This window comes from Festucalex cinctus, chromosome 20 (assembly GCF_051991245.1).
Source record: "Festucalex cinctus isolate MCC-2025b chromosome 20, RoL_Fcin_1.0, whole genome shotgun sequence".
Classification (NCBI taxonomy): Eukaryota; Metazoa; Chordata; class Actinopteri; order Syngnathiformes; family Syngnathidae; genus Festucalex; species Festucalex cinctus.
Genome location: NC_135430.1, coordinates 1546995 through 1570905, shown reverse-complemented (window position 1 = coordinate 1570905; position 23911 = coordinate 1546995). Strand labels below are relative to the sequence as shown.

At 40.3% G+C, this 23911-nt stretch overlaps 1 protein-coding gene across 3 annotated transcripts in view; it reads right to left on the bottom strand.

Annotated features, from left to right (window-relative positions):
- abcd3a (ATP-binding cassette, sub-family D (ALD), member 3a) overlaps nucleotides 1-23911 on the bottom strand; it is a 301524-nt gene that overhangs the window by 28557 nt on the left and 249056 nt on the right. For all 3 annotated transcript variants that reach the window (XM_077508600.1, XM_077508601.1, XM_077508602.1), the window contains 2 exons: nucleotides 23270-23374; nucleotides 22281-22337 (listed from right to left, as the gene is read on the bottom strand). In XM_077508600.1, coding sequence (XP_077364726.1) covers nucleotides 22281-22337; nucleotides 23270-23374 — 162 coding nt within the window. The remainder of the gene's footprint in view (nucleotides 1-22280; nucleotides 22338-23269; nucleotides 23375-23911) is intronic.

Below are 23911 nucleotides of genomic sequence, written 5' to 3'. Positions count from 1 at the left end.
TCTTTTTTTATTTTTTGGGAATGAGTTGACCTGATTGGTATTTTTTCCAAAAGTATATATACCCATCATCGCTCGTACTCATTGCACGATGTCGCTTTTATTGTCCATAGAGCAGGGGTGTCAAACTCATATTAGCTCAGGGGCCACATGGAGGAAAATATATTCGCAATTGGGCCGGATCGGTAAAATTGTAAAATAATTTGTAAAACATTGCCGTCAATTACATGCAGATTTTCGCTATTTGTGGGCCAGCCGTAAATTGTGGGGCGCATCTGTACAAATATTGTCCTAAATTTTTTTTGCATAAACCTGTATATTGTTCTCTGATTGTGTGCCGGGTGCCGTTAATGAAGTTATAAGGACGTTAATCCTTGTCATATGTGTAGTTGAATGTGTCTTATTCAGCATGTTTGTGTTTGATTCATGTTTTTATTTTTTAAACAAACTAACTTTAAATTGTGTTTAAAATAACGACATTCAGAGCAATTCCATGTACAAGATGCATTGCTCAACTGAGCCTTACTTGTGTAATTATGAATTTATAAGCTTTGATTGTAGCCGGCTGATTAATTGGGCCGACAGTCTTTTTTTTTTTTTTTTTTTTTTAAACTTTACAAAACCATCTCGCGGGCCGGATTAAACCCCATTGCGGGCCTGATCCGGCCCCCGGGCCTTATGTTTGACACCCCTGCCATAGAGGCTATCAAAAATAAATAAAACAAAATAAAAAAGTACAATGTTTGGATCGGTCTGATACCAGTGAACATCTTGAGTAGTGGAAAGTAAAAGAATATTCAAAAATGACTTAGTTATAATACTTACAATGAGTTCACAAATTTTGTACAAAATACCGTAAGTGTTTTTTTTTTTGTTTTTTTTATGCCTCAAGGACTAGGTGGCGCTGTATTTATAACTGAATTTTGTCATAGAGATACCTTCAGGCCTTGACTATAAATATACATGTCAAGTTTGGGATTTTTTGGAGCATGTATCGGGGAGTTATTAAGCATATCCTTTTTCAGTGTGAAACACAAATTTTGATGCCCCGCCCTCATTATATAGTATTTCCAAAAGTCAAGATTTTTCCGTCTGTTGCTGGCTCAGGTCTTGGCATGGTCCAGGTCAAGTCTTAAGTCAGTCGGATAAAACGTGTAGGAGAAGTGGGCAAAAGTATGCCCCCTGAAAATGTGCAAAAATCGTCAAAAATGGGACATTCAAAAATTCGTAGCTCACTTCCTGTTCATTTTAGCATAAGGGTCCAAGAGACTTTTTTTGTAGGTCTTTGGCTCCCTCATACACCTAAAAATTTTCATAGATCTTGCTTAAACGTAAAACCGGTGCTGCTTCGTTAAAAATTTCTAGGGGGCGCTATTGAGTCATTTTTGTAAAAATAGCACAATCAACAATATAATATTGCTTATTTTACCAGGCCAGATGTGTGTGCCAAGTTTCATGAGTTTCTGTGCATGTTTGGACCCTCAAAACTGCCGTTGTTTTCTTGGCGAACAGTACTCACAAACTTCGTGTTGTGACATCATGAAGTCGGAAACCCTCATCTGAGCAAATGTGAGGTAGGTCCAGTTAACGTGTTTGGAGAAAAACGTAGAAGAAAATTCGTAAGAAAAAAAAATGCCACTAGGTGGCGCTATTAGTAAGATGAAATATAAGTTCGTAGATGTCTTAAGGGCTGGACTCTCATCAAATGTGTGAAATTTTGAGAAGATAGGATCATCTCGGTCAAGTTAATGCAGCTTTTATTGTCATGAAAAATCTTCAGACTTTGTGGCACCGTAGCGGCCACGCCCTTTGGCGAAAAGTTACAATATTCGGTGTGGGGCATGATCAACATCTTAAGGCTTTTCTGACCAATTTTCAACTGGATCCCTTCAACGACAGTAGCTGAAAACGGAAAGTATGACATTTATTGTTACCACTAGGTGGCGCTATATGTAGAACCGAATTTTATCATATAGATGTTTTCAGGCCATGACTATTAAGTTGTATGAGAAGTTTGAGATTTTTTGGATCTTGAACATGGGAGTTATTAAGCATTTGCTCTTTCTGGACAAATGAAATTTTAAAGGCAATATTTGATGCCCCGCCCCCGTCATATAGTATTTCAAAAAGGCAAGACTTTTTGCCCAGTTGTTCTCTCAGGTCTTGAGATGATAAATGCCAAGTTTGAAGTCAATTGGATGAAAAATGTTTGCAAAGGGGGAAAAAGCATGACCACAGTGAATGTGCCAAAATAGGCCAAAATTGGACATAAAAAAAATTCATAGCTGGACTTCCGGTGGTGCGGTAGACAAGATGGCCGCGTAGTGACTGAGCTCCGGGTATCAGCCGCAAATTAGATAATAATTCAAGAGTCTTACTCGTCGAAACGAATTTATTTTGTTGCCATAATGAGTGGGGATAAAAGCAAGAAGAAAGGTTATGGGCTACGACACAATGTTGAGCGAGAAACCGAAGGAGAAGCTGCGCCATGTGATAGCGTAGCGAATCAAGATGGAGCCCCGAAAGGGAACGAAACTCTGGATTCAATTCGTGAAGTGATGAGCGAGGTTATGATATCGGGGATGGCTTTGCTTCAAGCCGAACTCAAAAAAGACCTTGCTGACTTCCGAGCATGTTTTCGAGAAGATATTAAAAAACAAATGGAGGAGCTCACTGCGGAGGTAAACCGGAAGATAAACGAAGTGACAAATCGAGTCGAGGGGACGGTTAAACGTGTCAGAGAAGTGGAGAAAAGTTTAGCCGACATGGAGAAGTGGGACGTTGGTGTCAAAGAGACTGTCACCCAACTTCTTACTAACCAACGGGCTCTAAAGGAGAAAGTTGCGGATTTGGAAGGGCGCTCCCGGCGCAAGAATATCCGAATTTACGGTATACCCGAGGACGCTGAAGGTACATCCGCTGTGGCTTTCATTGAAAATTTTCTCAAGTCAGAGTTGGGAGCCGAAAGTGACCCGGACTTGGGAATTGAACGCGCACATCGTGCTCTGGCCCCCAAGCCTCCATCCGGTGCCCCCCCTCGTTCCATGGTGGTTCGCTTCCTTCGGTTCTCAGTGAAAGAACAGATTCTTCGAGACGCATGGAGGAAGAAGCTTCGGATTCAAAACAAACTAGAGCTGCGAGCAGCTATAAAGGGCCCTCAGCCCGGGCCACGTTGGGGTCCTTGCACGTTGGGGTACTTGCACGTTAGGGTACTGGCACGTTGGGGTACTGGCATATTGGAAGCAAAATTTCTTTGAAAATGGCATAATAAACGTTTACATGTAGAATATTTTTTTTGCTAGTGTCTGTCAAGCTCAACGGGTTTTGGTGATTGTTAAGACCTGCAAAAATCAGCGTCCTTATTTATTTTTAGGCAATGAGTTGCCCTGATTGGTATTTTTTGTAAAAGTGTATATATACATCATCGCTCGTTGTACTCATTGCACAATGTTACTTTTATTGTCCAAAGGGGCAATCAAAAATGAATAAAACAAAATGGAAACGTACATACGTTTGGATCGGTGTGAAGCCAGTGAACAATTTGAGTGGTGGAAACTAAAAGAATATTCAGAAATGACTTAGTTATAGCACTTAGAATGAGTTTACATTTTTTGTACAAAATACCGTATGTTTTTTTTTTAATATATATTATGCCTCAAGGGCTAGGTGGCGCTGTATTTATAACTGAATGTTGTCATAGAAATACCTTCAGGCCTTGATTATAAGCATACATGTCAAGTGTGGGATTTTTTTTGGAGCATGTACCGTGGAGTTATTATGCATAGCCTTCATTCACGATATTGCTTTTAATGTCCACAGAGGCTATCAAAAATAAATAAAAATGTATATATGTTTGAATAAGTCTGATGCCAGTGAACATTTTGAGTGGTGGAAACTAAAAGAATATTCATAAATGACTTAGTTATCACACTTAGAATGAGTTTACATTTTTTGTACAAAATACCGTATGTGGGTTTTTTTTTTTTTATGCCTCAAGGGCGAGGTGACGCTGCATATATAACTGAATGTTGTCATAGAGATAGCTTCAGGCCTTGACGATAAACATACATGTCAAGTTTGGGATTTTTTGGAGCATGTACCGGGGAGTTATTAAGCATATCCTTTTTCAGTGCGAAACACAAATTTTGATGCCCCGCCTTCATCATATAGTATTTCGAAAAGTCAAAATTTTCCCCCTGTCGTTGGCTCAGGTCTTGACATGGTCCAGGTCAAGTCTTAACTCAGTCAGATGAAACGTGTAGGAGAAGTGGGCAAAAGTCTGCCCCCTGTGAATGTGCAAAAATCGTCAAAAATGGGACATTCAAAAATTCGTAGCTCACTTCCTGTTCATTTTAGCATATGGGTCCAAGAGACTTTTTTGTAGGTCTTCGGCTCCCTCATACACCTAAAAATTTTCGTAGATCTTGCTTAAACGTACAACCGGGGCTGCTTCATTAAAAATTCCTAGGGGGCGCTATTGAGTCATTTTTGTAAAAATAGCACAATCAACAATAAAATATTGTTCATTTTACCAAGCCAGATGTGTGTGCCAAGTTTCATGAGTTTCTGCGCATGTTTAGACCCTCAAAACTGGCGTTGTTTTCTTGGCGAACAGTGCTTAGCCACGCTCACAGCAATTCGCGAAAACTCACAAACTTCGTGTTGTGACATCATGAAGGCCGAATCCCTCATCTGAGCAAATATGAGGTAGGTCCAGTTAACGTGTTTGGAGAAAAACGTAGAAGAAAATTCGTAAGAAAAAAAATTGCCACTAGGTGGCGCTATCAGTAAGATGAAATATAACTTCATAGATGTCTTTAGGGCTGGACTCTCATCAAATGTGTGAAATTTTGAGAAGATAGGATCATCTCGGTCAAGTTAATGCAGCTTTTATTGTCACGAAAAATCTTTAGACTTTGCGGCACCGTAGCGGCCACGCCCTTTGGCGAAAAGTTACAATATTCGGTGTGGGGCATGATCAACATCTTAAGGCTTTTCTGACCAATTTTCAACTGGATCCCTTCAACGAGGTCAGCGCAGTAGCTAAAAACGTAAAGTATGACATTTATTGTTACCACTAGGTGGCGCTATATGTATAACTGAATTTTATCATGTAGATGTTTTCAGGCCGTGACTATTACATTGCCTGAGAAGTTTGAGATTTTTTGGAGCTTGAACATGGGAGTTATTAAGCATTTGCTCTTTCTGGACAAATGAAATTTTAAAGGCAATATTTGATGCCCCGCCCCCATCATATAGTATTTCGAAAAGGCAAGACTTTTTGCCCAGTTGTTCTCTCACGTCTTGAGATAATAAATGCCAAGTTTGAAGTTAATTGGATGAAAAATGTTTGCAGAGGGGGAAAAAGCATGACAACAGTGAATGTGCCAAAATAGGCCAAAATTGGACATTAAAAAATTCATAGCTCATTTCCTGTACATTTTAGCTACATGGTCCCAATAGACTTTTTTGTGCATCTCGGGGTACTACACGTGCCTGCCAATTTTCGTTGCTCTAGCTCAAACGTGCCGGGCTTGGTTTTTATTTATCTACGCTAGGGGGCGCTATAGAGTCGCGTTGTTATGACGACTACATAATATCAAATTTTTCGCCGGGCCTGAGGAGTGTGCAAAGTTCGGTGAGTTTTCGTGAATGTTTAGGTACCCAAAATCGGGATCGTTTGCGGAGAATAAAGAAGAAGAAGAAGAAGAAGAATAACTAGAGCTGCAAGCAGCTATAAAGGGCCCTCGCAGCCCGGGCCACGTTGGGGTCCTTGCACGTTGGGGTACTTGCACGTTGGGGTACTGGCACATTGGGGTACTGGCATATTGGAAGCAAAATTTCTTTGAAAATGGCATAATAAACGTTTACATGTAGAATATTTTTTTGCCAGTGTGTGTGTCAAGCTCAACGGGTTTTGGTGATTGTTAAGACCTGCAAAAATCAGCGTCCTTTTTTATTTTTAGGCAATGAGTTGCCCTGATTGGTATTTTTTTGTAAAAGTGTATATACACATCATCGCTCGTTGTACTCATTGCACAATGTTACTTTTATTGTCCAAAGGGGCAATCAAAAATGAATAAAACAAAATGGAAACGTACATACGTTTGGATCGGTGTGAAGCCAGTGAACAATTTGAGTGGTGGAAACTAAAAGAATATTCATAAATGACTTAGTTATCACACTTAGAATGAGTGTACATTTTTTGTACAAAATACCGTATGTGGGGTATTTTTTATTTTTTTTTATATAAGCCTCAAGGGCTAGGTGGCGCTGTATTTATAACTGAATGTTGTCATAGAGATACCTTCAGGCCTTGATTATAAGCATACATGTCAAGTGTGGGATTTTTTTTGGAGCATGTACCGTGGAGTTATTAAGCATATCCTTCATTCACGATATTGCTTTTAATGTCCATAGAGGCTATCAAAAATAAATAAAAATATATATATGTTTGGATAAGTCTGATGCCAGTGAACATTTTGAGTGGTGGAAACTAAAAGAATATTCATAAATGACTTCGTTATCACACTTAGAATGAGTTTACATTTTTTGTACAAAATACCGTATGTGGGGTATTTTTTTTTCATGCCTCAAGGGCTAGGTGGCGCTGCATATATAACTGAATGTTGTCATAGAGATAACTTCAGGCCTTGACGATAAACATACATGTCAAGTTTGGAATTTTTTGGAGCATGTCCCGGGGAGTTATCAAGCATATCCTTTTACATTGCGAAACACAAATTTTGATGCCCCGCCCTCATCATATAGTATTTCGAAAAGTCAAAATTTTTCCCCCTGTCGTTGGCTCAGGTCTTGACATGGTCCAGGCCAAGTCTTAACTCAGTCGGATGAAACGTGTAGGAGAAGTGGGCAAAAGTCTGCCCACTGTGAATGTGCAAAAATCGTCAAAAATGGGACATTCAAAAATTCGTAGCTCACTTCCAGTTCATTTTAGCATATGGGTACAAGAGACTTTTTTGTCGGTCTTGGGCTCCCTCATACACCTAAAAATATTCGTCGTTCTTGCTTAAACGTACAACCGGGGCTGCTTCGTTAAAAATTTCGAGGGGGCGCTATTGAGTCATTTTTGTAAAAATAGTACAATCAACAATAAAATATTGCTCATTTTACCAGGCCAGATGTGTGTGCCAAGTTTCAGGAGTTTTTGTGCCAGTTTAGGCCCTCAAAATTGGTGTTGTTTTCTTGGCGAACAGCGCTTAGCCACGCCCACAGCGATTCGCGAAAACTCACAAACTTCGTATTGTGACATCATGAAGACCGAAACCCTCATCTGAGCAAATATGAGGTAGGTGCAGTTAATGGGGTTGGAGAAAAACATTGAAGAAAAATCGTAAGAAAAAAAAATTGCCAGTAGGTGGCGCTATCAGTAAGATGAAATATAAGTACGTAGATGTCTTAAGGGCTGGACTCTCATCAAATGTGTGAAATTTTGAGAAGATAGGATCATCTGGGTCAAGTTAAAGCAGCTTTTATTGCCATGAAAAATTACCAGACTTTGCGGCACCGTAGCGGCCACGCCCTTTGGCGAAAAGTTACAATATTCGGTGTAGGGCATGATCAACATCTTAAGGCTTGTCTGACCAATTTTCAACTGGATCCCTTCAAAGAGCTTGGCACAGTAGCTAAAAACGTAAAGTATGACATTTATTGTCACCACTAGGTGGTGCTATATATATAACAGAATTTTATCATATAGATGTCTTCAGGCCGTGACTATTAAGTTGCATGAGAAGTTTGAGATTTTTTGGAGCTTGTACATGGGAGTTATTCAGCATTTTGTCTTTCTGGACAAATGAAATTTTAAAGGCAATATTTGATGCCCCGCCCCCGTCATATAGTATTTCAAAAAGTCAAGATATTTTGCACAGTTGTTGTCTCAGGTCTTGAGATGATACATGGCAAGTTTGAAGTCAACTGGCTGAAAAATATTTGCAAAGGGGGAAAAAGTATGACCACAGTGAATGTGCCAAAATGGGCCAAAATTGAACATTCAAAAATTCATAGCTCACTTCCTGTACATTTTAGGAAATGGCTTCCACTGACTTTTTTGTGCGTCTCGGGGTGCTACACGTGCCTGCCAATTTTCGTAGCTCTAGCTCAAACGGGCCGGGATTGGTTTTTATTTTTCTACGCTAGGTGGCGCTATAGAGTTGCGTTGTTATGACAACTACATAATATCACATTTTTCACCGGGCACGAAGAGACTGCAAAGTTTGGTGAGTTTTCGTAAATGTTTAGGCCCTCAAAAATGAGATCGTTTACGGAGAAGAAGAAGAAGAAGAAGAAGGAGAAGAAGAAGAAGAAGAAGAAGAAGAAGAAGAAGAAGAAGAAGAAGAAGAAGAATTCTTACAAAAACAAGAGGGACCTCGCAGCGGTCGCTGCTCGGGCCCTAATAATAATAATAATAATTTTTACAAAAACAATAGGGACCTCGCAGCGGTCGCTGCTCGGGCCCTAATAACTAGAGCTGCGAGCAGCTATAAAGGGCCCTCGCAGCCCGGGCCACGTTGGGGTCCTTGCACGTTGGGGTACTTGCACGTTAGGGTACTGGCACGTTGGGGTACTGGCATATTGGAAGCAAAATTTCTTTGAAAATGGCATAATAAACGTTTACATGTAGAATATTTTTTTTGCCAGTGTGTGTCAAGCTCAACGGGTTTTGGTGATTGTTAAGACCTGCAAAAATCAGCGTCCTTATTTATTTTTAGGCAATGAGTTGCCCTGATTGGTATTTTTTGTAAAAGTGTATATATACATCATCGCTCGTTGTACTCATTGCACAATGTTACTTTTATTGTCCAAAGGGGCAATCAAAAATGAATAAAACAAAATGGAAACGTACATACGTTTGGATCGGTGTGAAGCCAGTGAACAATTTGAGTGGTGGAAACTAAAAGAATATTCATAAATGACTTAGTTATCACACTTATAATGAGTTTACATTTTTTGTACAAAATACCGTATGTGTTTTTTTTTTTTTTTTATATATTATGCCTCAAGGGCTAGGTGGCGCTGTATTTATAACTGAATGTTGTCATAGAGATACCTTCAGGCCTTGATTATAAGCATACATGTCAAGTGTGGGATTTTTTTTGGAGCATGTACCGTGGAGTTATTATGCATATCCTTCATTCACGATATTGCTTTTAATGTCCACAGAGGCTATCAAAAATAAATAAAAATATATATATGTTTGGATAAGTCTGATGCCAGTGAACATTTTGAGTGGTGGAAACTAAAAGAATATTCATAAATGACTTAGTTATCACACTTAGAATGAGTTTACATTTTTTGTACAAAATACCGTATGTGGGGTATTTTTTTTTATGCCTCAAGGGCTAGGTGACGCTGCATATATAACTGAATGTTGTCATAGAGATAGCTTCAGGCCTTGACGATAAACATACATGTCAAGTTTGGAATTTTTTGGAGCATGTACCGGGGAGTTATTAAAACTCATTCACTGCCTTTGACAAGTATACTTGTCAATTGTATTTTTTAGAGCGGTGCTAAATGGGGGCGAATCTGAGCATGCTCCACTGTAAATATCAAACTTGGAAACAACTTTACTGATGCCCAACCACCGGTAGATGACATCATTGCCCCATTTTATAGGAAATAAACACAGTTTCAGAGTCCATGGGAGAAATGGCTGTATTTTGGCAAACCTACATTTTTCTGCTGTCAATTATAAAAGAACGGGACGGGACAAAAAGTAGGGAGTCTATTCTGTTATTTGGTAGATTCGGTTTATATATAATTATTGAATGTAATATCACGTGAGTATTGGAAATGTAAAAATCTTCTATAATGACTGGCAGTGAATGAGTTAAGCATATCCTTTTTCAGTGCGAAACACAAATTTTGATGCCCCGCCTTCATCATATAGTATTTCGAAATGTCAAGATTTTTTTCCCCTGTCGTTGGCTCAGGTCTTGACATGGTCCAGGTCAAGTCTTAACTCAGTCAGATGAAACGTGTAGGAGAAGTGGGCAAAAGTCTGCCCCCTGTGAATGTGCAAAAATCGTCAAAAATGGGACATTCAAAAATTCGTAGCTCACTTCCTGTTCATTTTAGCATATGGGTCCAAGAGACTTTCTTTGTAGGTCTTGGGCTCCCTCATACACCTAAAAATTTTCGTAGATCTTGCTTAAACGTACAACCGGGGCTGCTTCATTAAAAATTCCTAGGGGGAGCTATTGAGTCATTTTTGTAAAAATAGCACAATCAACAATAAAATATTGTTCATTTTACCAGGCCAGATGTGTGTGCCAAGTTTCATGAGTTTCTGTGCATGTTTAGACCCTCAAAACTGGCGTTGTTTTCTTGGCGAACAGTGCTTAGCCACGCCCACAGCGATTCGCGAAAACTCACAAACTTCGTGTTGTGACATCATGAAGGCCGAATCCCTCATCTGAGCAAATATGAGGTAGGTCCAGTTAACGTGTTTGGAGAAAAACGTAGAAGAAAATTCGTAAGAAAAAAAATTGCCACTAGGTGGCGCTATCAGTAAGATGAAATATAAGTTCATAGATGTCTTTAGGGCTGGACTCTCATCAAATGTGTGAAATTTTGAGAAGATAGGATCATCTCGGTCAAGTTAATGCAGCTTTTATTGTCACGAAAAATCTTTAGACTTTGCGGCACCGTAGCGGCCACGCCCTTTGTCGAAAAGTTACAATATTCGGTGTGGGGCATGATCAACATCTTAAGGCTTTTCTGACCAATTTTCAACTGGATCCCTTCAACGAGCTCAGCGCAGTAGCTAAAAACGTAAAGTATGACATTTATTGTTACCACTAGGTGGCGCTATATGTATAACTGAATTTTATCATATAGATGTTTTCAGGCCGTGACTATTACATTGCCTGAGAAGTTTGAGATTTTTTGGAGCTTGAACATGGGAGTTATTAAGCATTTGCTCTTTCTGGACAAATGAAATTTTAAAGGCAATATTTGATGCCCCGCCCCCATCATATAGTATTTCGAAAAGGCAAGACTTTTTGCCCAGTTGTTCTCTCACGTCTTGAGATGATAAATGCCAAGTTTGAAGTTAATTGGATGAAAAATGTTTGCAGAGGGGGAAAAAGCATGACCACAGTGAATGTGCCAAAATAGGCCAAAATTGGACATTAAAAAATTCATAGCTCATTTCCTGTACATTTTAGCTACATGGTCCCAATAGACTTTTTTTTGTGCATCTCGGGGTGCTACACGTGCCTGCCAATTTTCGTTGCTCTAGCTCAAACATGCCGGGCTTGGTTTTTATTTTTCTACGCTAGGGGGCGCTATAGAGTCGCGTTGTTATGACGACTTCATAATATCAAATTTTTCGCCGGTCCTGAGGAGTGTGCCAAGTTCGGTGAGTTTTCGTGAATGTTTAGGTACCCAAAATCGGGATCGTTTGCGGAGAATAAAGAAGAAGAAGAAGAAGAAGAAGAAGAAGAAGAAGCAGAAGCAGAAGCAGAAGCAGAAGCAGAAGAAGCAGAAGCAGAAGAAGAAGAAGCAGAAGAAGCAGAAGAAGCAGAAGCAGAAGAAGCAGAAGAAGCAGAAGAAGAAGAAGAAGAAGAAGAAGAAGAAGAAGAAGAATTTGCTGCTCGGGCCCTAATAATAATAATAATAATAATAATAATAATAAAAATTTTTACAAAAACAATAGGGACCTCGCAGCGGTCGCTGCTCGGGCCCTAATAATAATTTTTACAAAAACAATAGGGACCTCGCAGCGGTCGCTGCTCGGGCCCTAATAATAATAATAATAATAATAATAATTCGAACGAAAAACAATAGGGACCTCGCAGCGGTCGCTGCTCGGGCCCTAATAATAATAATAATAATAATAATAATATTTTTTACAAAAACAATAGGGACCTCGCAGCGGTCGCTGCTCGGGCCCTAATAATAATTTTTACAAAAACAATAGGGACCTCGCAGCGGTCGCTGCTCGGGCCCTAATAATAATAATAATAATAATAATAATTCGAACGAAAAACAATAGGGACCTCGCAGCGGTCGCTGCTCGGGCCCTAAAAATCCACAGTGCCAGCCGCTTTTGAGCATTTTAACTCATCTTTCAAGGAAAAAAGAATATTGTTCGCCTTTACAACATATACAATGTGGCTACGAAATGAAAGATCGCATTCCATTCATTGGAATTTTACTAATCATCATGAAACGTCTTTGGCAGTCAAAGAGTTAAGAACTATTAATTTAATTGTGATGTTTTTACAAATTGGACCTTGACACAAAGCAACAAGTGGATGAAACTATTTTTATTTCTGAAACTGAATTATTAGCTGCAAAATTGTGTCTTTGCGTAGCGAGAAATGTTTTAAGCCGGGAGGCGCTGATGAGCCGAGTAATGGAGTAGACGTGTTTGGTTGAGCTCCGCGGAACTTTCATTAAAAACGTTTAAAGACGGCACTTTTGGACAGACTACACTTTTTGTTTAATTTTTTAAGTTTCATTTTGATTTTGAACGGAAGTCAAAGGGCGACAAATGGCCGGCAAATCTTCGAAAACACGCAATGCAACTTTGTTGCAGGCGAAGCCTGGTGGCCCCAGCTCATCCCCGGATAAAAGTGATAAAGTGACGGAACTGCGATATTGACCACTCAAGCCTTCAAACAAGAGCTACTTATGTCACTGCGCGCCAAAATTAGGAACGTGATAAAAACCGAAATCAGAAGCGTGCTGGAGAAGTAAATGGAGTGATTTAGGGCAGACATCACAGCTATAAAGTCTGAACTGCAGTCTTACCAGAGCACGGTTGCTACGGAGTTAACCACGCTGAAAAGCAACACCAGCGAGATGGAGAGGAGTTTATCATCATGCACGGACGATATCATTTCGTTGCGGCGCGAGGTGGTTCATCTCAAGGCTCAATTGGAATCATTACAGGAGAAATGTGAGGACTTGGAGGCGAGGTCTTGAGGAACAACATCCGGATCGTCGGGGTGCCGGAAAGTCATGGCGGTTCTACAGTCGCCGTAGCGGCGCTGCTCCAGAAGGCGCTGCTGGACAGATCCCACCGCTCGCTACAGCCAGCACCCAAGCAAGGAGACCGACCTCGTGTGATTGTGGCTCGCTTGCACTACTTCAAGGACTGCGCCAACATTCTTCGCCTCGCCAGGGAGAAGCAACGGGTCAGCGTGGACGGGATGTACCCGGATTTCACAACACGAGTGGCCAAAGCCCGAGCGGGATACAACGGCGTGAGACGGCAGCTCCGTGGATTAGAGGGTGTTCGCTTCGGTATACAGTGATACCTCAGCTCACGACCATAATTGGTTCCCAGAAAGTGTGTGTAAGGCGAAAAGTTCTTCTTCAGAACATTTATTTCCCATAAGAAACCATTAAAATGAGAATAATCCGTTCCCAGGTCCCTATAAAACATAATTTTCTACTAAATAAGCCTTAAAACTACACAAAAATATACCTTATTTTATGTATAATAAATGTGCTATTGTATTGTAATTAAAGAAATAAACTGTACTGTATAATAAAGTCGTTTTATTTACCTTTGTGATGGTAGTTCTTAAGATGGTAGCAATGGTAGACTTAGCGTACTGGTACTGGGACGCTAAGTCACACAAACGCACACATTGTTCGTGTTTTTCAATGATCTCCTTCTTCTGCTCAATCGTAATTTTCTTTAATGTCTTCTTAAGCTACGTTCTTACCAAATCCGAAAAGGCGAACTGGAACGCTTCATTCGCGAGCGTTTCACCACGTAGAGTGTTTATGGAACGGTTGCCGCTCATTCGCGCTTTCGTGCTCACCGGAGCGGAGGAGGCGTGTCCCTTGGTGAACAAGAAAGTGGAGCACTTTAGCGAGTCAACAAAAAGTGAGCACCGCCAACTATTTTCACTTCTTTCCTGGGACTAAACAGCCGTGGCACTATTTTCTCCTATTTTGAGGTACGTTTTTTAGTGGCGCGAACTCCATTGACTACAATGCAAACGCGCCGCCGAATCGCCGTCCCTCGCTTTTGGTGAGAACGCAGCATTAGGCTTAACACTAGCCTGTGGTGGGGTCTTTTTCGGTCCCATAATAGCAAAAGTACACTCAATATGGTCCAAAATGTCTATCAAACACAAACCGCGTCCGCACTCAAAGAAAGGGGGGTGACGAACTGGGACGCCGTGAGTGTGCGTCAGCTTCTCACGTTCGACCGCGTGGTTTGGTTCGTCCGCCGAAAACTAGTTCGTCAGCAGAGACTATATGCTCTCGAATTTAATGTTCGTGAGGCGAAAAGTTCGTGAGCTTAAGCGTTCGTCAGCGGAGGTTTTACTGTAATTTACCCGCCTGCGCATCAGCCACGACAATCGGGAACGGATCTTCGCGTCGCCAGAGGAAGCCCAAACTTATGTAAATTATACTTTTGCTGCATAGGGAACAACTTCCAGCAAGTAAAAGTCGCACAAGGATTATATTATTTATAGTTATTCCATTCGCTGGCGGTATGAATCATCCATTCTGTGAGTATTTTTTTTTCCGTTCACCCACTCCTATAAATGTCTTTAGGGTGCTGTTCACAGTTGATCTCACATGACTGATGATAGGCTTGACATTCATTACTTTTTATTTGATTAGAGCTGTCATCTCTGCCATTGATCTTGACTGATTTTTTTTTCTCTCTCTTTTCCTTCTTCTTTCCTCTCTACAATGGTCCACATTTGGATATATGTTTGTATATGTACGGCGTATATATTGTATCTCTACATTATTTTTTGAGAGGGGATGAGATGAGAGGGATGGCGGTTTTGTGTGCTCACCACAAGATGCCTCTAAAGTTTTGTTTATCCTTAATACTATATCGGAGATAGCTGGGGAAAGTGTATTTATATTTATTTTACTAGAACAGTTTTTTTTTTTCTTTCTCACTCTCTCTCTCGCTCATTAATCTTCATTGATTTGATTTGATTTGATTTGACATCATCATATGTATGAACACACATACGTGGGTTGCCCAACATTTTTTTATTTATTTATTTTATTATTATTATTATTTAAATATAATATTATTTTTATTTATTTACTTTTTTATTATTATTATGATCAACACTATTTGATCAATACTTTATTACATAATTTTTATGTTTAATTTGCTGTTTCTGTTTTATAAAAGCCATAAATGCTGTCCTGACTATTCAAGTGACCAAGTTCTGCGGGGTTCTAGTTTATGGTCTAATGTTAATTAACCTGATTAATGATAGGGTTTAGCCTTGCGTTTGGTAAGGCTAGTGCGACCTGGTTGTTTAGGACAGGTCGGCAAGGGTTTCCAAGGCCATTTTATTTTTATTTGGGTGTTTTGTGTCCTTATTGTGTGTGTTTTCTATGGGTACGCTTTGTTCAAATTTTTTCTATGAGGACCAGTGATATGTTTTTAGCTTCACTGCTGGTGGCAACGCGACATTTGTCATTAACTCATTTACTCCCAATAACGTGTAAATATGTTTTTTTTCATGTTCTAAGTGTCCCAAAGACGTATTTATACGTTTTTTTTGTTGTTTTTTTTTATGCTAGACAGAGCATACAGAAGGCTTTGATGCAGCCTCTCAACTGCAAAGAACGGTTGCAGAAATGGTAGTTATTACACAAACGGCCAGCAGGTGGCAGCAGAGCAAAGGAGATCAACCAGGGCCATGTAGAAAAATAGCTCAATTACTCACAAGTTTAAATAGATTTGTGAAAACTGATTAAACTTAGCTCTCTTCTAATGCTAATTGCTGCAAAACTGAAACAGATAGAAACATACTTTTTTTTTTTCCCCGATGAAAGAAGAGACTTTAATCTTTCTTTTGATTGGTTTCATGCTTTTATAGCAATAGAACACAATATTCTGTGGGCCTTGCAAAATCAGTCAAAATCCAGTAAAACAGCCGGGAGCGAACGGGACTGCTTCTGTGAAAATGGCTGGGAGTGAATGAGTTAAAAGCAATGGGAAAATGACGACAACTTCAAATTTGAATTCAATCAGATTCATAAGCTGGAACATTAGAGGGATACAACATCCTATTAAACGTAACAGGGTTCTCACACATCTAAAATCGCTGGCACCAGACATTATGTACCTTCAGGAGACCCACCTACGTTGTAGTGAGCATGCAAAGTTGAAGAAGGGTTGGATTGACCATATATTTCATTCCAATTATGGAACTAGGTCTAGAGGAGTGGCAATATTGATAAGAAAAGGTATTCCGTTCGTACCAATTAATGAGTTGTCAGACAATAATGGACGGTTTGTCATTGTGACTGGCAAACTGTATGGTAATTTAGTTGCCCTTGTGAATTTGTATGGCCCTAACTGGGACAATAGAGTTTTTCTCTAACCTCATAAGTAAACTACCTGATCTCACTTCACATCTGATGATATTGGGTGGTGACTTCAACTGCACACTACAACCAACACTAGACAAATCACACCCAAAGCGTAATAGGCCTGTGTCAAAATCTAGCTTACTGATTTCTTCATTTATACAAACGTATAATTTGCTCGACCCTTGGAGACATTCGAATCCAACGTCTAAACAGTTCCTTCTTTTCGCCGGTACATCTTTCATACTCAAGAATTGATTTCTATTTGATTGATTGCAGGCCCTTCTCCCTTGTAACTAACTGCCAAAACCATCCGATCGTGATTTCCGACCACAGCCCCGTACAACTAGATATGTGTTTTCCAAATAACCCTCTACCTCAGCGTTCGTGGCAATTTGATCCTCTTCTACTGGCAAACCGGTCCTTTACAAAGTTTATTTCTGATGAGATAGATTTTTATCTACAAGTCAACACCACCCCTGGTATGTCGTATTCTATTATATGGGAATCACTCAGAGCCTATCTTAGAGGGCATATTATTTCATATGTAGCCCATAAGAATAGAAATCAAACCAAACGACTCAAGGAATTAGCCCAAATGATATTTGATCATGACAACGAACTCGCACAAAATTTTTCACCTGCTCTTTATAAGGAACAACTACTTTTGCAAACAGAATATGACAACCTCTCTATAAAAAAAACGGAACGGTTACTCTTAAGAACAAAACAAACATACTATGAACATAGCGATAAGGCAGGAAAATTAAGTCATCAATTAAAGCAACAAACCGTAGGACTATCCCTGAAATACGTACCGCATCAGGTCTAATCACTTCACACCCCCAGACTATTAACGATAGATTTAAAGCATATTATGAAGAACTCTACACGTCGGAATCTCCAGAAGTTGCAGAAATTCAAACCTTTCTGGACAATTTACAACTGCCCGAAATTGGAGTGGGGGATAAGGCCTCACTTGATGCTCCTATAACGAACCTTGAGATAACCCAGGCGATAAACTCGTTGCAGAGTGGGAAAAAAACGGGTCCTGATGGAATCCCTATTGAATTCTACAAAACGTTTTCTCATAAGCTCATGCCTATACTCAGTGCACTTTTTAAAGAAATTATCTCGGTAGGGACCTTGCCTCCCACCATGACTCAAGCAACTATATCGGTTTTATTGAAAAAGAATGAAGATCCCTTGGATTGCAGCTCCTATTGCCCAATAAGTCTCTTGTGCTGTGATTATAAAATTCTTACGAAGGTGATGGCACGCCGTCTAGCGGTGATAATGCCTCGTATTGTTGACCCTGATCAAACAGGTTTTCTACCAGGGAGACAATCATTTTATAATATGCGCCGATTGTTTAATGTCCTCTCTTCTGCTCACTCAGCTGACCAACCAGAGGTGGTGCTTTCCCTTGATGCAGAGAAAGACTTTGATCGCGTTGAATGGAATTACTTGTTTATGGCGCTGGATAAATTTGGCTTTGGAGCATCTTTTGTCTCTTGGGTTAAAATATACAAATTGCCAACAGCCTCGGTACGTACTAACTCGCTATATCTATATATATATATCTATATCTATCTATCTATCTAACTATCTATATATATATATATATATATATATATATATATATATATATATATACACACACACACACACACACACACACACACACACACACACACATATATATATATATATATATATATATATATATATATATATATATATATATATACACACATATATATATACACATATATATATGTATATGTGTAAGGCAAGGCAAGGCAAGGCAAGTTTATTTGTATAGCACATTTCATACACAAGGCAACTCAATGTGCTTTACACGAGGAAAGACAACACATAAGCATCAAGAAACAGTGGTTAACATTCAGAGGAAGAAAAATAAATGAAAATAGGTTACAAACTAACAATCTTAAAACATTATGCAACAAACTTTAAAAAAATTTAACATAAGGAAGTTTAAAATGATAATGATAAAAATAAAAATAAAAATAAAAAAAAAAATAAAAAAAAAAATAAAAAATAAAAAAAAAAAATAAAAAAACACTTAATTAAAGCTGTTTAAAAGTCCCTAATCAAAGGTATAAGAAAAAAGCAAAGTTTTTAACCTGAATTTAAAAGCATTTACACTCGGGGCTGACTTCACTTCTGTTGGCAGCCTATTCCATCTGTGTGCAGCATAACAGCTAAATGCAGCTTCACCATGTTTGCTTCGAATTCTGGGTTCCACTAGTTGGCCCAAGTCTGTAGATCTCAGAGCCCTGCTGGGTTTGTACTCAATCAGCATTTCTTGGATATATTGGTATATGTATGTATGCAGTGATATTATATATGTATATGTTTCTTTTTCTCAATCAGGTCCCTACCTCTTATAGCATTTGTCTTTTGATGTCAAGTACCCGTTTTTGCTTTTGCTTTTGTTTTGTTTTTCTTTTTCTTTGTTTTTGGCCTGGGGGGTGTTTAATTGTTTTGGTCTGTTTTGTTTTTGACTGTTTGTTCTTTAAACTGAAAATTTATAAATAAAGTACTTAAAAAAAAAGAAATGTTTAATCCACCCTCTTTTTTTTTTTTAAACAGCATTGAAAAATTATTTTTAGTATTTGCCGCGGGCCGCCAAAAAATGTATGGCGGGCCGCAAATGGCCCCCGGGCCGTAGTTTGGACACCACTGCTCTAGCATAAAAATAAAATAAAATGTATAAATACGTCTTTGGGACACTCAAAACATAAAAAAAAAAAAAAAAAAAACGTATTTAGAACGTTATTGGGAGCAAATGAGTTAAGAACTTTCTTCCAGAACAAATTAATTTCGTAAGTAGAGGTACCACTGTATATAATGGAATTTCACACATTGGTCTCATTAAGAAAATGATTCAGTAAACTTGTGGGAAGTTATCAATGATTATTTTGTCAGGGCCTGTTTCATGGCTTTACCTATTGCAATACAAATAAAAGGACTATTCTTACTGTAGGTTGGACCTACTGAGAAAGCAGTGAAAGCAGTGTGACTACTAAGATATGTTGAAGACAATTTGCCAAACTTTTTTTGGCAAATGGGAGGGGGAGTCTCAGTGGACCATGTTCCGCACCTCCATTGTGAGGCGGCCGATCAGAGCTGTGGCCATTAGGTGGTCAATGCCAGTCGTGGCGACAACCCCCAAACTTACTGGTGGACACCAGTGGTTAACTCATTGACTCCCAGCCATTTTCACCGACACAAGCCCTTTAGGGGATTTTGACTGATTTTGGAAGGCCCACAGAATATTGTGTTCTTTTGCTATAAATATATGGAACCTACCAAAATAAAGATTAGAGTCTCTTCTTTCATCAGGGGGAAAAAAAAAAGTATATTTCTATCTGTTTCCGTTTTGCAGCAATTAGCATTAGAATATAGCCAAGTTTAATCATTATTCACAAATCTGTTTAAAACTATGGGGAAAACAGCTTGTTTTCATCATGGCCCTGGTTGATCTCTTATACTCTGCTGCCACCATCTGGCCGTTTTTGTAATTACTACCATTTTTTTCACCCATTCACTGCAGTTGCGAGACTGCATCAAAGCCTTCTGTATGCTTTAACATAAAAAACAAAAACGTATAAATCCGTCTTTGAGACACAAACATTTAACATAGAACGTATGTATATGTTTTGGGGAACAAAAGAGTTAAGGGGTCAAGCTGAAGAAGGAGTCTTATCTTTTAGGCCTGTGGGACAGCTGATAGGTACTGTCTGGCCAAGAATAATGCAGCTTCGGCAGTCACTGAGGCAAAAACTCGGGCTTGGGGGGAGTTCGGTGATGCCATTGAAAATGACTTCTGGAGGAAATTCTGGTCCACCATCCGACATTTGAGGAGGGGGAAGCAGTGCACCATTTCCCATTATTTATAGTGGAGATCGAGCCTCAACTCGTGATGTCGTCGTGAGTTGGTGGGCAGAATACTTCAAAGACCTCCTCAATTCCACCGGCATATGTTTCTTTGAGGAAGCAGAGTCAGGGGACTCTGAGGTGGACTCTCCTATCTCTGGGGTCGAAATCATCGAGGTGGTTAAAAAGCTCCTCAGTGGCAAAGGCCCGGGGGTGAATCAGATCCACCCCGAGTTCCTAAAGGCCATATTCCACTGAACTGCGAACATTACCAAACGTTGCGAATGTTGAATTCGCAAAATGCGAGGTTGTCGTCCCTGTCATTTTGCGACATACCTGCGATCAGTGTTCCCTCTAAACTGTGCGCGTGCACAATCGCGCAGTGCTCTCACCCTCTCAGCACACAGCAAATGTCTCCAGCGCATTTTAAAAAATCCTAACCTGAGCTGTATTTACTGTTTGACCACCACCCCAGACCGTGGTGGTGGTCCCCCTATTTAGGAAGGGGGACCGGAGGGTGTGTTCCAACTATAGAGGGATCACACTCCTCAGCCTCCCTGGTAAGGTCTATTCAGGGGTGTTGCAGAGAGGGTCCGTCGGGAAGTCGAATCGCGGAGTCAGGAGGAGCAGTGTGGTTTTCGCCCCGGCCGTGGAACAGTGGACCAGCTCTACACCCTCAGCAGGATCCTCGAGGGTGCGTTCGCTCAACCTCTTGTGTTTTGTGGATTTGGAGAATGCGTTCAACTGTGTCCCTCGGGGAGTCCTGCGGGGGGTGCTTCGGGAGTACGGGGTACCGGGCCCCCTGATACGGGCTGTTCAGTCCCTGTAGAACCATTGCCAGAGTCTGGTCCACATTGCCGGCAGTAAGTCGGATTCGTTTCCATTGAGGGTTGGACTCCGCCAAGGTTGCCCTTTGTCACCGATTCTGTTTATGGACAGAATTTCTAGGGGCAGCCGAGGCGTTGAGGGGTTCCGGTTTGGTGGCCAAAGCTTTTCAGCTCTGCTTTTTGCAGATGATATCGTGCTGTTGGCTTCATCAAGCCAGGCTCTCCAACTCTCACTGGAGCGGTTCGCAACAGAGTGTGAAGCGGTTGGGATGAAGATCAGCACTTCCAAATCTGAGACCATGGTCCTCAGTCGGAAAAGGGTGGTGTGTCCTCTCCGAGTCGGGGATGAGATCCTACCCCAAGTGGAGGAGTTCAAATATCTTGGGGTCTTGTTCACGAGTGAGGACAGGATGGAGCAGGAGATCGACAGGTGGATCGGTGCAGCGTCTGCAGTGATGCGGACTCTGTAACGGTCCGTTGTGGTGAAGAAAGAGCTGAGCCAAAAGGCAAAGCTCTCTCTTTCTTTATCGGTCGATCTACGTTCCAACCCTCACCTATGGCCACGAAGCCGTGGGTCGTGACCGAAAGAACAAGATCCCGGATACAAGCGGCCGAAATTAGTTTCCTCCGCAGGGTGTCCGGGCTCTCCCTTAGAGATAGGGTGAGAAGCTCGGTCATCCGGGAGGGACTCAGAGTCGAGCCGCTGCTCCTCCGCGTTGAGAGGAGCCAGCTGAATCAAGTCAAGTGTATTTATATAGCCCTTAATTACAAAAGAGTCTCAAAGGACTTCACATGCCCACAGTTGACAAATATTAACAAAATCCCCTGGCTCGGGCATCTGGTTCGGATGCCTCCTATGCCTCCCTGGGGAGGTGTTCCGGGCATGTCCCACCGGCAGGAGGCCCCGGGGACAACCCAGAACATGCTGGAGGGACTATGTCTCTTGACTGGCCTGGGAATGCCTTGGGATCCCGCCGGCGGAGCTGGTTGAAGTGGCTGGGGAGAGGGAAGTCTGGGTTTCCCTCCTAAAGCTGCTCCCCCCACGACCCGACCTCGAATAAGCGGTAGAAGATGGATGGATGGATGGATGGATGGATGATAAATATGTATCAATATGATTTAATTTAATCTAACATACAACACTTTGTTAGAGCTGTTTTTAAACACTGTATAAATAAAGTGGAGGTGTGATTTCCTTTCAATGCTTACCTCATGATGCTTCCAAAGAGACTTTCTGTGAGAGACTGTGAACAAAGTAATGCCCACCTACAAAAGAAAGACAATAAATTACTACTAACCAATTCAATCAATTCAAAGATGTTAAAATTAATTATCTGTTTGATAAAAATAAAAACAACCCAGATAATAATCACCCGTTTTTGCTCAGCCAAAGGAAAATACAAACCTTTTACTGATCTCTGAGAATTGTGCGCAGTTTTTTTTCCTTACAGACGACTGACTGTATTGTATAAATGTGTGAAGATATTTAGAACTCCTCAGAATTCATCTCACATTGACTAAAGCATGTGTACTATATACTGTAGCCTATTCTAGTTGAACAACAGTAATGATCCATTTTAAAGTTGAGTCACAGGAGGTGCAAAATAGGGTACAAAACAGTAAGATACTTTTGGTATGGCACAAATCGGTAACAAATGGAGATATTCCCAAATAGAACCTGTTTGGTAAAGACAGGGAGTGACGAGACACAGAAAGCTGAATCCCAGTCCCCAAGCTTGACTGTAGTATCAGCTTTCAACCAGTAGAGGGTGCTAAGAGACTGGAAAACGTTTATTCGGAGTTTGACTGCAGATATAATCTGCAATTGTCTGTGTGGCAAATGGCCACCGAAACAGAAGCTGACCAGCAAATCGATCCCAGACCCCAAACAAGCTTGATTAAAAATAATAATCAGAATTTGAATGGTTAGTTTCAGGGTGCAAATAATATTAGTGTGTGTTATTCTTTGGAAATTAACAGAGCTTTTATCGTGACTTGACATCCGTTTTATGTCTACCCATTCAAATGTTTAAGTTTGCAAGTAAATAAACAACAACAAAATCCCCCCCCCCCCCCCCCCGTTGCAATTCTACCCGTTTTAAAGATGTCAGCGTTTTATATTCACAGTGAGTTGCTCAAGTTTACATAATCACAAGAAGTACTATTTCATTAGAAGTTTGCAATAAAAGACATCATACCATCCTGCAGTGGCTGTAGATATAGTCTTCCACATCAACACTCACGGCACTGGTGCACTCATCCAGAATAGCAAATTGGGGTTTGTGGTAGAATAGTCGGGCCATCTACAAAGACAATAGGAAAAAAATGCTATAAACTGTAATTAGATGGATTTCAATGTGAAGATATATACAAGGTTTTGAAGATAATATAAACATCTTAGCAATATGTTTTACAGCGATTGCTGTAGAATTTTTAGCATGCAATTTAACTCTTTTACTGCCACACGTTATCAAAAGACAACCCCCAATGCCAGCGGATTTCGAGCATTTTAACTCATTTTTCGAAGCAAACAGAATATTCTGTTCTTTTGCTCCATAAACAACATGGGTACCACATGAAAGATCACATTCCATTCTTTCATTAGAAAAAAAAGTATGTTCCTACCTTATTTGGTTCTTTAGTAATCACCATTTGAAAATAGGTCATTTGAGTGACATTGAGCGAAAATTGAAAAGATACATTTTCTCCACAACAGTGACTTTGATACTATTTTTTTTGTTTAGTGACGCTCCGTCAAATTAGTTTTAATGTTACAAAGGCTTTGATCATTCACGTCGGCCTTGAAAACGTTCTATTTCATCAACATGTAATTCGCAGCT